The 13468-nt window shown below is 42.5% G+C and overlaps 1 protein-coding gene across 4 annotated transcripts in view; it reads left to right on the forward strand.

Annotated features, from left to right (window-relative positions):
- The window catches only part of SLC23A2 (solute carrier family 23 member 2), a 54342-nt gene extending 46125 nt beyond the window's left edge, over window positions 1–8217 (forward strand). For all 4 annotated transcript variants that reach the window (XM_074563531.1, XM_074563532.1, XM_074563528.1 and 1 more), the window contains 6 exons: window positions 731–878; window positions 1427–1532; window positions 4593–4722; window positions 4864–5001; window positions 5980–6075; window positions 6627–8217. In XM_074563531.1, coding sequence (XP_074419632.1) covers window positions 731–878; window positions 1427–1532; window positions 4593–4722; window positions 4864–5001; window positions 5980–6075; window positions 6627–6859 — 851 coding nt within the window. In that variant the 3' untranslated portion in view covers window positions 6860–8217. The remainder of the gene's footprint in view (window positions 1–730; window positions 879–1426; window positions 1533–4592; window positions 4723–4863; window positions 5002–5979; window positions 6076–6626) is intronic.
- Window positions 8218–13468: the final 5251 nt, after the last annotated feature.

Raw genomic sequence — 13468 nt, forward strand, 5'->3', positions numbered from 1 at the left:
ACTACGTTGTCACGAGGCAGCTTCATTGTGGTTTTTCCATATGCTTTGGTTCTGATTAGGTCTTAAAATAACCCACTTCTAAAGCAGGGCTTGTAAGATGTGTGATAGAAGCTTTTGGGAAAGACGGGAAAACTTCTCCACCCTGATTAGACCTTTCTCGTTTGTGAAGCCTTGTTCATTCACGTTTGTGTGACTAAAAGTCCCTTTTGTTGCGAGAGGCTCATCTATTTCAAAGAGATAAAAGCGTCGAGGCAATTGCTGTGGAAAACCTGCCAAGCTTTTCTTTAGGCTTAAATTAATCTTATTTTCTCTTCTACGAAAATTTGGAATCGAGAGGTGTTTGTGCAATGATCGTAGCTGGTTGTTGGCCGTTCTCTTCAGTAGACTCAACTTGCAACCAAAGACTGAGTTTTCAGCACAGTAATAATTAAGTGGCTTTCACCTCGCTGATCAGAGTTGTTTTTTCACAAGCAGTAGTTCAAATTCCTTCCTTCTGAACAGGAGGAATTTTTTTGGTGGGGTTTAGGGTTTTTTGGGTTTTTTCCAAGCATGATCAAAGCAGTCGCTTAGGCGGTTTTTCCTTTGCTCCTTTCATCTACTTGAACTTGCCAGACTGTGTTACTGTGAAGGGAGTTTGCCGATTCCATTAAAGATGAATAAATTGCTGTATGTTTTGATATCTGAATTGTTTTCTGTGGCACGAGAGATTTCAGTTTTCTTTTCTTCACAGTTCAGTGGGGACTGCCAACAATTTCAGCCGCTGGAGTAATAGGAATGCTCAGCGCTGTTGTTGCTAGCATTATTGAATCAATAGGAGATTACTATGCCTGTGCCAGGTTGTCTTGCGCTCCTCCTCCACCTATTCATGCAATAAACAGGTACGTCCAAAAAAAAGTATTTTTCAGTGTCTTAAGCTACTGCGTTCTTTTTATTTTTCTTTTTTTTTTCTCAGGATAAGACAGGAATGTGTTCTGAGATTAAATGTTACAATTTGGTGAAAAACAAGGGCCAAGGATCTGAAATACAAGCCGCAACCGTCGTGTTGAATTATTTTGTTGCAATTGTAGCATTGGAAACCTAGTCCAATGTAGTACAGTGTCAGTAGAGCCAGAACTCTACATCGGTTCTGGAATCGGGGTGGCTAGTCAAATTCACCTGAAATGCAATTTTAGCAATAAAGAAGAGCTCTACATTTGACATGAATTATTTTGTAATTTCCTCAGTTTAAGAATGTAGGTAGGTAAGACATAGAAAACAGAGCTCAAGTTGGTTTTCAGGTGTGTTGGAGTTTGAAACATGAGTTATAATAATTCATGTGGGACAGATGCGTTAACAGGCACGAGCGTGAGATGCAGTCTTAAAACCTCATCTGAAGTGAGCCTACATGAATACGAGTTTGACTCTTTTTTTTGTTCGTGATTTACAGAGGGATTTTTATCGAGGGTCTCTCCTGTGTTCTGGATGGAGTATTTGGGACAGGGAATGGATCCACTTCTTCCAGCCCTAACATTGGTGTCTTGGGCATCACGAAGGTAGGTAGTTTACCTTGATCACTCAGTGATTGGTGTATTTTGTCTCCTCTGGTGGATGGCTTGTGCCATTTTCATGTTTCACAGCGTGATCCTCTTCCAAGAAACCATACTACGTAGTACTACTTTGTGCTGCCAAACTTTACACAGCATTCCGAATTTACACAACTTGTCTGTACCAGCCATTGTCTAATGGAAATGCATTCTAGATAAGACCTCAAAAATCTTATTTTTATTCAGAGTAAAGGGCAGTTAGAAAACCTACTTAAATCAGATGATGCTACATAAGGTATCCCTTTGAAAACCAACAAGGCATTCCAGGGCTCTGGGGTGTTTTGAGTTGAGACATAAACACTATAAACTGTATAAAAATCGATAGTCTTTTGGATGTCTTGGTTCTGCAAGCATCACTAGAGATCTGACTATTTTTAATGTCTTGCTTGAACGCACAATGAAATGCAACTTGAGGTCCTTGGTTTTTATCTACGTCTGTACTAGGACGTTACGCTGACACAGCTAGAACAGGAGCTGCAGTCAAGGTAACTTCAAAGTTAAAGGTACCTTAAATATTTGTTTCCATCATGATAGGTTTTTAAAGCACAGAGCACGCTTGGGGGATTACATAGTTTTTGGGGTGTTGCTCAGCAAAATATATAAGCACTTGAGGAATTCCTTTGTTCACATGCGGAGCTGGACGTGTGCTTGAATGCCTTGCTGAACTGGGAGACCTTGGACTGCAGATAGATTTGCTTGATATTGTTAATTTAACCTTGTTAAGAAATATCAACAAAATGGGTAGGAGTAATTGAGGTTGTAAATACATACGTCTTGTTGCGTATTTCGCTTGGAAGCTATAAATCTCTTTAATGCGTACAAGCTAGAAAATGTATGCTCTCCACTTACAACAACTCATCCCTCTGACTTAATCCCATATAGATGATGAATTTATCTTCGGCCATTTTTTTTTTCTGCACAAAGGATGATTCTGTTTGGGTTTAGGGTGGAATATAAATACTAATAGCACCATCTGCTGTCTGTCTAAGTCTTCCATTCAGTTGCTGATGGAAATTTCCTAGAAGAAATTGCGATTAGAAAAATCCTTAAAGAAATCCTTATTCTGTTCTGCTTCATTTCTGTTGTTACTTTGTAGGAGTTGATATGAATTAACAGCACTTTTTTTTTTATTAACAGTCCACAGAAGTGAGTGTACGTTTTGCTTTGGTACAGTGACAAATGAATGTTAAACTGGCAGCTGTTACAGAGAACAGAGTTAACTACAGTTAGGTCTGTTCAGAGCACGTGATGGAAGAGAGAATATGCTTTGTCCAGAATGGCACAGCTGGATGGCTGTGCGCCAGTGTTTTGTCTTGTTTTCCTGTCTGCGTACTCACTCCTAAAAACCCAATAGTTTTTTCGACTTCAAACTATATCATAATAGATTTTTGGCGTGTAGGTACTCTGCTGTTGATTTGGGAGAGGAAATCTTTAGTCCTGGTGATCCTGTTACACCAGTACAACATTTGAAAAGGCATTTCCCTCCCTTGACGTCAGTATATGATGATGCTTAAAGTTTCGATTTGAGGCTTCAGCTGGATGTAAATACCACAAAGTCTTTGAGCTGGTCTGTGAGTAAGTTTTATTTGATGAGAGGAGAACCAATTAACTCTGATTAGTTGGGACAAAAGTACAGGCAGCTTATGCCAGAATGTTGATGAAGAAATGGATACTCCAGTAAGGTACTGGGTACCAGATCACGCACTCCAAAACAATCACATAAAGTGGATGTACGAGTGCCTGGGAATAAATATGTAGTTTGATCTAATCGCCGACCAGGATGCTTTCAGTAGCTTTCAAAAGGAGCTTAATTTGTTTGCCTTGTAGTGATTGAGCATTTACATAAACAAATGTCGCTATCGTACAGATTTTTTTAAAGAATCTGCCTGTTTCGTGCGGGAAGGTAATTTTTGAGCAAGATGTTGGTAGTCCTAAGGAAATGAATATTTTCATAAAAAATAGAGTAAGGTGCAAGCTAACTTCTGTTGTTATTCTAGGGAACACCCTAATTTAGTGGTCTAGCTTCTGTTTGTAGGTCAACACGCCTCAGCCAACAGTTCAGCAGTGAAGAATATGGGGGAAAGAAGTACTTGGACCCTTACTACCTACTGTATCATTTTTTCTCATGCCACTCATTTAGCTCAGTCACACGTGATTAACAAATTAATACCTACTTCTCTTTGAAGCTTGGTACTGTGTAACAGGAGACCTACAAAGGGCTTTGCTAAAAATCACTGTAGCAGTGTAACGGGGGGGGTGGGGGGGGAGGTTGTCCCTGGTGCACCTCTTACGCAAGTGTAACGTTATTAAAATATTGACCATTCGGCTGGATATTAAAATATCGACCATATCGACTCAACTGCCACCACAACGTAGAATCAGAGAAATACTGCCCGAGGTTGAAACGCTTAAAATAAAAATGGGAAGGAAGTGCAGGCACTCGGTTTCAGAGCGTTAGCGCAGCCGTCATTTGCACATGAAGTGAATTCAGCTCTGATCTCAGAGGCATGTTATAAAATCACTTGATAATCTCTGTCTAGAAAGCCTGCATCTCCTTCAGGTGAACTATGTGGTAGGTAACTAATACATATATTCATGTTAAAAGGGCAGCAACACATGGATTATTTTTCTTTTTTCCCCCCGTTTGCGTTACAATTGATCCGTTTGCCCTCTCTCCTAGGTATGGTCTGTTTGTTTTCTTTATTGTAGATGCGACTGCGCCACATTTCATGGTTAATTGTGGCTATAGCAGTTACAGATGGTTTTAAAGACGTCTTAATGTTAACAAAACCAAAATCAAATGAAGTTATCTTAGAATTGGAGTGCAGCCACGTTACAGCTGAGCCTTCCGAGACATTTGTAAAGGCTCTGCAGCCTGTGTTTTAACACCAAAAAAACAGACGCACGGAAGCTTGAAAAGAAGTTTTAAATGCAAAAGAGAATAATAAAATCAAATGCAAGGCAGTGAAGTTGGACTAAGGGTGTCCTTTCCTTTTTGTTCTCCTGCAGGTTGGGAGTCGCAGGGTTATTCAGTATGGGGCAGCCTTCATGCTCCTGCTGGGGATGGTTGGCAAGTTCAGTGCTCTCTTTGCGTCGCTGCCTGACCCCGTGCTTGGTGCCCTCTTCTGCACTCTCTTTGGTAACGTATGTTTTTTAGCTCTTCTTTGCGTACTGTGTGGTTATATCTTTTTACTCTAGCGCTGTGTTTATGTGTATGGCGCTGGGTTTTCTAAAGAAAAAGACTTACATAAAAGCTGAGACTTGTTTTATTTTTATTTAGGGATGATTACAGCTGTGGGTCTGTCTAACCTCCAGTTCATAGATTTGAATTCTTCTCGTAACCTGTTTGTGCTTGGATTTTCCATTTTCTTTGGACTTGTCCTTCCAAGCTATCTCAAACAAAATCCACTGGTCACAGGTATGTCTTTCTGCTCATTTGCATGAAGCATACTTTTAACTTGTACTCACAGGCAAAGTACATCTAAGTACAGAGTAGTGTAAAAAGCAAATAAGTGCAAAACCAAAGTATTATAGAGACAATAAACGCTCCAGATAAGAAAGCAGGTGTGTTCCGAGAATTGATTGAGATGTTGAGACCTGAATTGCATGTTTCAGTGGGATACGTCCGAAACTGCTGTGTTTTCTCTGGGTATTATTGTAGAGCAGTGAAAGGAGGCAGTTGCCAATAAAGACTACAAGGGTCAAGGAACAAGGGGAAATACCAAGGTATATCAAGAGCTTGGAAGCTAGGAATTTGTTTGGAGTTCTGAAATTTTTTGTCACTGCGGAGGTGTGCTCTGGATCTCAATTTTAGTGAACTCAGTTTCAGACTGTTAGCCAAATTACAGGTTTGGTGAATTCACGGAGAAGGTTTTCTGTTGTAATGCTATCTTCTCCATAGTGGTTGTGACAGTGTACGTCAGCAAAGGAAGATCATTCAGGCAGAGGTGGTGATATATTAATACAGTGTTCTTCCGTGAATTGGTGCTTGGAGTCTTGCCCCTTTAAAAAGTAAAGGTTTATAAAAGGAATTTTTTCAGTCCACATGATTTTACATTATGAACGTTTCTCCTCTTCCGTTTCGTAGTTTTCTACTTAGTTTAAACTAAGCAGTTGTGTCTGCAGTTGAAACTAAAATGGCGTTTCATTACGTTTTTATAAGCAACTGAAAGTTCATGGAGTTATGTTTTGGGAGAGGAGGGGTCCCCATGGTGAACTCCATTAGTTGGAAGTTCTTCTGCATCTATTTACACGTGGTTTTAAGAGTCCTGTTTAAGCAAATTCCTCAGTGAACTCAGTAGAAAGTTTTCCCGGTTGACCTGCGTGTAAATCAGTAGGCTGTGTATATGTATGATAAAAATTGAAATTCTAAATATTTTTTTTTCTGTTCTTCCAGGAATAGCGGGCATTGATCAAGTATTAAACGTTCTTCTCACCACAGCCATGTTTGTCGGTGGCTGCGTTGCGTTCATTTTGGATAACACCATTCCAGGTTGGCATGTGAACTTGTCATTTTATCTGAAATAATAAGCGCCTTTCTGAACGAAGGTAGCACGGTGTTCCCTGGAGGCGGGAGATGAGGAAGGAATCGCTGCTTTTGTCGTTGACTTCTTTCACGCCAAGAGCGGGCGTGCCTTGAGAAAGCTTTGAATCTTTTTCAGGTTACGGTCTCCATCCTACCAAACCTACAAAATAGCTGATAAAAATCAAACCAGAATAGCTGTCTTCAGAAGACAGAGTAAAAATATTTTAAGATCCAAACCTGCTTCCATTCATTGGAGAACAAAAACTTGCCTCGACTTTTAGTTACAAAACAAAACAGATAATAGCCATTTCCAATAAACATTTTATCCCCCCCCCCCGCCTCTTCCTGCCTCTTTAAGGGGTCTGGAAGAACTTTCCAGCGCTTTGCTGAACACGGTGGCTGAGACTTGGGATTTTCTTTCTTCTCTTAACCTCCACTACCTGCATGTGTGTTTACATAAAGATATTCATGTATGTCTTCCCCCCCCACCACCCTTTTTCTTTTATTTTGACTTCTAGGCAGCCCTGAAGAAAGGGGAATACGGAAGTGGAAGAAAGGGGTTGGTAAAGGAAGCAAGTCACTGGACGGCATGGAAACGTACGATTTGCCTTTTGGCATGAACTTTATTAAAAAATACAGGTGTTTCAGCTTCCTGCCCATCAGCCCTACCTTCATGGGTTACACGTGGAAAGGCTTCAGGAAAAGCAGTAACTGCAGGAGTTCAGATGAAGACTCGGAAGCTACAGTATAGCCTTAGCTGAAATTATATTATCTAGTTGTAGTAAGAGATGTATTTGCAGTTTCTTGCTGATTAAGAAGCATTAAAATATATGTTTTGTATATCTGCATTTAAATTCTGGAACCAGAGCTGAGACGAATTTAAAAAAAACAAACAAACAAAAAAAAAAACAACAAAAAAAAAAGAGCTTTCCTGTTGTGGGTGGTGGTAGCCAGATCTAGTGTCTCTGGGTCAAATTTGCAAATGCTCCTCTGTTTGATTTTCAAAAGCTATAGATGCCTGTGCGCCTAAGTCCGTTTATTTTAAATGGGGCTCAGGTTCTGGAAGTATGTAGGTGCTATTGAAAAATGTTACTTTTTAGGGTTGATTTTATTTAAGTCGTTGATGCTGGCATTTTTGGCGCGTTCATTGCTGGCAATGTTATTACGCCAGAAAATTTGAGTCCTGTAAAAAGGAGGTGGGGCGCGGGGCAGGGCGGGGGGAAGGAAAAAAAATTTACTTCTAGTCACGTCAAATCCCATATATATTGTTTTCTACTCACCGATTTGCACATTCCGTATTTTCAGCCCCCTGGAAACCCGACTCAGTTGATACTGGCAAATCATGAGAGTATGTTTTTGAATTACCGATAGTTCAGTCAGATGTCCAGTGTTAAGACAGAAAGTTTCTGTGATAACTTTGCCGATGAAAATGATAACCGACTTCTGGTAGCTTAGCGCTGTAGAAGGAACCACTCGTTTCATGTCAGTTCATGTTTCTAAACGTTCGCTTTTTCTGCCTGGCATTTAACCACCTAATTTATAGTGTCCAGGTGCAGGTTTTCCTTAAAGGGACACGCGTAGCTTGAGTTTTGCAGAGATGGGAAGCTTTTAACTTCCAGATGGGACCCAATAACAGTTTTTACAGTGCAATGCCTGCATCCAGCAAGACGTTTCCTGAAGAAAAATGCTAATTTGTTGAGCAGTTCTAAGCGATTAACGTAGGTATACGTGCAGCTTTCCCTGCAGGGAAAGCCACGCGGTCAAAACACTGCCGGCGTTCGCTGGTTTGGATCTGTGCGGAATTTTCTTGATCGGCTATCAAGAGCCGATGCTGCCCGCGAGCGGCTTACGTTGGCGTTGCCTCTTTTTCTTCTCTCTTGGTGGGGCTTCTGCAAAAGCTCGTTACTGCCGCGGAGGTGATCTGGAACGGCAGAGACACTACATTTGACGGTCCTCATCCACTGGGTGGTTTAACGGGTATTGGGTCCAATCAGGGCACCATTCAGATTTTTTTTTTTTTTTTTTTTCCTGGAATAGTCTCAGCTCTGACGTTACGTGGGTGTTCATGCTCATCATGCATTCATAATTAAAAGTTTTATTCATGTTTAATGTTCTTACTATTGCAAGTTAGTTTTAGACTTCAGTGTGGCCCCAAAAGCATTTTTAAGCTGTGGAGATCATCAGGGAAATGTAGTGTAATGTAATTTCAAGGCCAGTATGCTCTACGGTGCTTGCATTTTGTATTCCTGGAAAAAACATAACAGTAGATCCTGTAAATTCACTAATATATTTATGAAAGTTTGACTACTGGACAGGAGCGCAGGAACTCTTGTTTTCTCTGAGTCTGCTTCCAGGTGAATTTGTTCTTGGTTGTCGAAGCATGGAAGGGTTGGGGTGGGGAGGGCAAGGAAGGAGCTTAACAGATCAGTACTGAATAGTGTAGAGTCGCGATGATTCCATTGATATCGTTCTCAGCATGCCATGGCTGTTCCCAGAAACTATTTTATACCGCTTTTTCCATAACAAAGCATGTGTTTGTTCCCGCTTCAGGGAACTTTCAGTAGTTTGCAGTCTCGGTGTCAATTGGACTATCTTGAAAGCTGGTCAGAAGAGTTATTGTGTAGTAGACAAGGTTAGTTTGCCTGTGAAACAAAGTAATTTTTATCATTTTAAAATTTTTCCTCTTCAGGTAGTGAGGTGTTAGATTTCCACGTCCACTTGCAGGTAGTTTGAGTGCGGAGACCTCTAATCAGTGGCATGAAGCTTCCAAATTTCCCGATTTTGTGTGCAACCAAAGACGTGTGGGAGACATGGGGGAGTTAAATATATATATATATCTATGTAAAAGGAAAATAAAAAAGAAAAAGCCACCTATGTATGGTGGTTATAATTATGTAAAATGCCAAAGGTGGTTATCTCGTAAATGTTGCGAAAGGGAGGCAAAGGTTTTTTATTTAGAGCAGTGCCACCTTGGAAATCTGGAAGTGTCGAGTCCAGCGATGCCTCTGGGCACGGCAGGGACACTTGTGTCCTAAGGCTTTTCCAACTTCTCCCCCCAAATGTTCTCTTGATGACTTCAGTGCATACGCAGTCAAGAGACGAGGCGATGAGAAATAGCATTTGTCTTCTCTCACCTTTGGCTGAGGTAAAGCTGTGCGTGGTCTGTGTTGCCTTCGCTCGAGAATTCCCAAGGCGCTTCAGCCAAATTACAGGGCAACGGATCCAAGGGTATTTTTTTTCTTCTCCCCGGAGCAGAACACCACCCCTTTCTTGCAGTGTAGGAAAGACTATGCGAATAGGTGATGTCCAGTTACTCTGTTTAACAGTTGGATTTAATTCTTTTTGTGACGTTGGGTCCTACCGTGCCGATCCTGTTGACTGGCTGAGAGAAGTACGGTGGTGTTTAGCCGGCACGTTTGCTTTTCTAGCCACTTACCTTGGTAACACTAAAAGAAGTCGTCGTAGTTAGCAGTCATTTTTGTAACCAAGTTTATCTGTGTAACGGCTCTCTCCATCTTACTGTGAGCACGAATGGTTAGCGATGAGCCTCAGTTTTGCAGAGGAGACCTGCCAAAGCACCTGTGATGTCTAGCCAAGGGTTACGATGGAGTTGTGGCAGTACCTTGAAGGCAGAGAAGGGCACGCAGCCGCTGCGCCCACGCTGTTGCAGGTAAAGTGCACGTCTCCCCGGCGCTGAGAGGTGAGCAAAGGATGGAGCTGGTGCTCCCCTTTCTCTTTTCGATGCACCTGAAACCATCCCTGAGCTGCCAGTCGAAGAAGATGCCTTGCTTTTCTTTGTGAGGGGATAACTCCGAATTGCCCCTGGTTTGGGGCAGTCGTGGCAGGCGATCGTGGACCTTGAAATCCTTCTCCCGCCTCTGCTTTTCTGCCCTGGTGGTGTAGTGGCCGTTGCGAGGTGCCCTGGCCGGGGGGAGCACGGCACGCAGCCAGAGCCACCGGCAGATGTGTTGCAGAGGATTAACTCGCGGTTTTGCAAAAGCATCGAAATGCTTCGTGTTTGCTGGTTAGGTCCAGGCTTTGGTGCGTTAAGAGTGGCTGGATATAGAAATCCAACTGTCAATGCAATACTGTATTTTTTCCTCTATTGGTTATAGCCTGCCTTTCAAAGAGCTAAACTAAACGAAACCACGCAGGGAAGACGACGCCTGAGAGATGAGTTTAAGAGGCGATGACATGTTTCAACCAAACTTTAGGACGGAAGGGCAAATATTCATGGTAGAAATATCATTTTGTCATATCAAAGATGGTATGCAAAACAAAATAACTTGGGACTTTTGTAATTGATATTCTATTGTTTGGGCGTTTTTTTTAGGTTAAATTAAGAATTCTTGCAAACATGTCGAAACACGTTTTCTAAAGCAAATACTTGCAAATTATACCTATAGAAATTTAGGTTTCATAGCTAACAGCTATGAGTGATTAACGTTGTCATGTTAGAGTGCGTTGGCGGAGGAACTTAAATCAGGTGCCTCGCTCAGAAAGTTTCAAACTTTAAACCCAGAATTTGCTTTATCGCCTTTTAATACTGACTTTAAATATGGCAACTTGGTTTGTACATGAATATTGCAGTATTTTATTTCCATATATTAAAAATAACATTTCCACTCAGGATAACGATCGCCGTTTTCCTGGGAGGGAGTGGTATGATTGTCATGACAATGTCATGTGATGGTAGAATTTCTTCATTGACGAATCTATAGTAGTTGTGTATACTTTATTTACCCATGTTTATGTTCCTACCAAAAACTAAAGGGTTTCTTTATTATTCATCTCCCTACTGAGATCTTGGTACTCCCGATGCAGAATTGGCGCTTGCAAACTGAAAACCCTCAGTACTATTTATACCACAAGGAGCATCAGTGAGTGCGACCCGTCGTTTATAGCGTGGCACCCTTAACCAAAATGGTTGAAAACGGCATCATTTGTGGTATAAACAGCACTCCAGGCACACCTGGTTTGAAATCGCCGGCTTCTAGCGGTTTGCGTGAGCCGTTGGATGCTTACGCGCAATCTAAACCAACCTGTGCTTAACATAACTTGTATATCGTTGTAGAAAATGCATGTGTGACAGACCAGCACGACCTACGGTGTTTCTTTTACATGGCCTTCTTAAACCAAAAGCGACTTTTTTTTTTTTTAAATTTTTTTTTTCTTCTCTTTTTTTAAGGCGGGGGGGGGGGGGGGGGGGGGGAAGGGTGGGAAGTGGTGGGTCACTTTTTTTTTTTTTTTTTTTTTTTTTTTTTTTTTTTTTTTTTTTTTTTTTTTTTTTTTTTTTTTTTTGCTGAAAATGTCCCACTTGGTGCATGTTTCTTAGTATTTCCTGAGGCTGATGGCCTGGGTGGCCGGGGTGGGGGTGACAGGTCCTCTATGCTCTCGCGTTTGTAGAGCTGCGATCGGTCATTGCGGTGTCGGAGGAGGCCACGAGTTTCCAGCGTTTTCGCTTCTGCCCATGAGTCTCGACATAGACAGCTTAGTGCTGGGCTGCTTTTCCGTACTGGGGATCCGTCTTCAGAGCCATCCCGAATATTCCTGTCTAGTTCTAATTTGACTGTGCCTGTGCGTTGTCATCCGTACATATTGATATGAGAGATATATTTAGAATTGCCTTGTGTACTATCTGGCATTGACTACATCCTTCCAGGTAAATCATCTTGCTGCCAGTCCAAATTATTGTACTTTGTCTGTTTATAACAACCTTTGGCGTAACAAACTATTGACTGTTCTTAGGCAGTGGGGATAATTTTTTATTTTTTTTCTCCCCCCCCTCCCCCCCATGACTTTCTGTGACTGACTTTGGCTGTAAAACTATTTTGTTAAACCGCAAGAGGGGGTTTGTTTTGTTTTGTGTTTTTTGTTTTTTTTTCTTTTTTTGGTTTTGTTCTGAGATGTGTAATTCTTTTATGGAGGTTTGTTTTTGTTTTTTTTTTTTTAATTTCATGGTTGTTTTTTTTTTTTCTAACATTGCTTCATTAAACAATTAAATATTTAAAAATGTAATATTTGGACCAGATGTTGTGAATAATAGTAGATAAAGCTATTTTATTCTGTATTTTTAAAGCTGTTCAGTATAAATAAACGCGGGCATAGATGCAACCTGGCAGCGTGGTGTTACACTTCCTTTTGAGTGTCTCCTTCAAAGGAACGTTGACAGTTTTGGGAATCCAGGTTTGATGGTTTTGGGAATCCAGGTGATGCGAAGACCAGGCATCTCTTTGCAGCCAGTGCCACCCAGAAGTATAACCCCCAGCCGCCTTCCCGACCCTTCCAGCTCTCAGTCCACGGCTCGTACCGCGAAGACGCATTAAATTCCCGTGATTTATTTGGAAGAGGCAGTGCTTGCGGTCCCTGCCTCTCCTTTGCTGGCTGGCCCTGCTTTCGGTTGAGGCAGCTCCCAACCTCTCGGGCAGCCGAGGGACAGCAAAACTCCCTGAAAAAGCAATTGCAGGGGGCAGCACCGATGTGTTTCTGGGCAATATCCGCGCAGCAAAACTGAAGTGACTGATTTCCTAATTAAAATGTGGAAAAAACGCAACCTTCGCGTTCTCAGAATCCACTGAGCAGAGGCTTTGAGTCCAATTAAGAACAGGAGCAGCAAGAGCTACCAGCAGAGAAATAACCTCTGGTTTAGGGTAAAATCATAGAATCATAGAATGGTTTGGGTTGGAAGGGACCTTAAAGCCCACCCAGTGCCACCCCCTGCCCTGGGCAGGGACACCTCCCACCAGCCCAGGTTGCTCCAAGCCCCGGCCAACCTGGCCTTGAACCCCTCCAGGGATGGGGCAGCCACGGCTTCTCTGGGCAACCTGGGCCAGGGGCTCACCCCCCTCACAGCAAACAATTTCTTCCCCAGATCTCATCTCAATCTCCCCTCTTTCAGTGTAAAACCCTTCCCCCTCGTCCCATGGCTCCCCTCCCTGCTCCAGAGTCCCTCCCCAGCTTTCCTGGAGCCCCTTTAGGGACTGGAAGGGGCTCCAAGGTCTCCCCGGAGCCTTCTCTTCTCCAGGCTGAACCCCCCCAGCTCTCTCAGCCTGTCCTCACAGCAGAGGGGCTCCAGCCCTCCCAGCATCTCCAGGGCCTCCTCTGGACAAATTCCCCTCCTAAAGCCTTAGGATTGGGAATTTGTCTAAATTCCTGCCCTACCTTTGGCAATCAGTAGCCAAAGTCGAAGTCTCCTGGGCCCTTCTGGGGGCTGCTGCATGCCCAGAAGTAAGAAATACGCTGCCCAGCACCTTGTCTCATCCCCAACCGTTTAATGAACTCTGGAGCTGAACTAGGAAATTCCCTGTTTTAGCCCGGAGCAGCAGCGAGTGCCGCAGCTGCCTGCGATGAATTAGGGCTG

Source organism: Larus michahellis, chromosome 20 (assembly GCF_964199755.1).
Source record: "Larus michahellis chromosome 20, bLarMic1.1, whole genome shotgun sequence".
In the NCBI taxonomy this organism is placed as follows: domain Eukaryota; kingdom Metazoa; phylum Chordata; class Aves; order Charadriiformes; family Laridae; genus Larus; species Larus michahellis.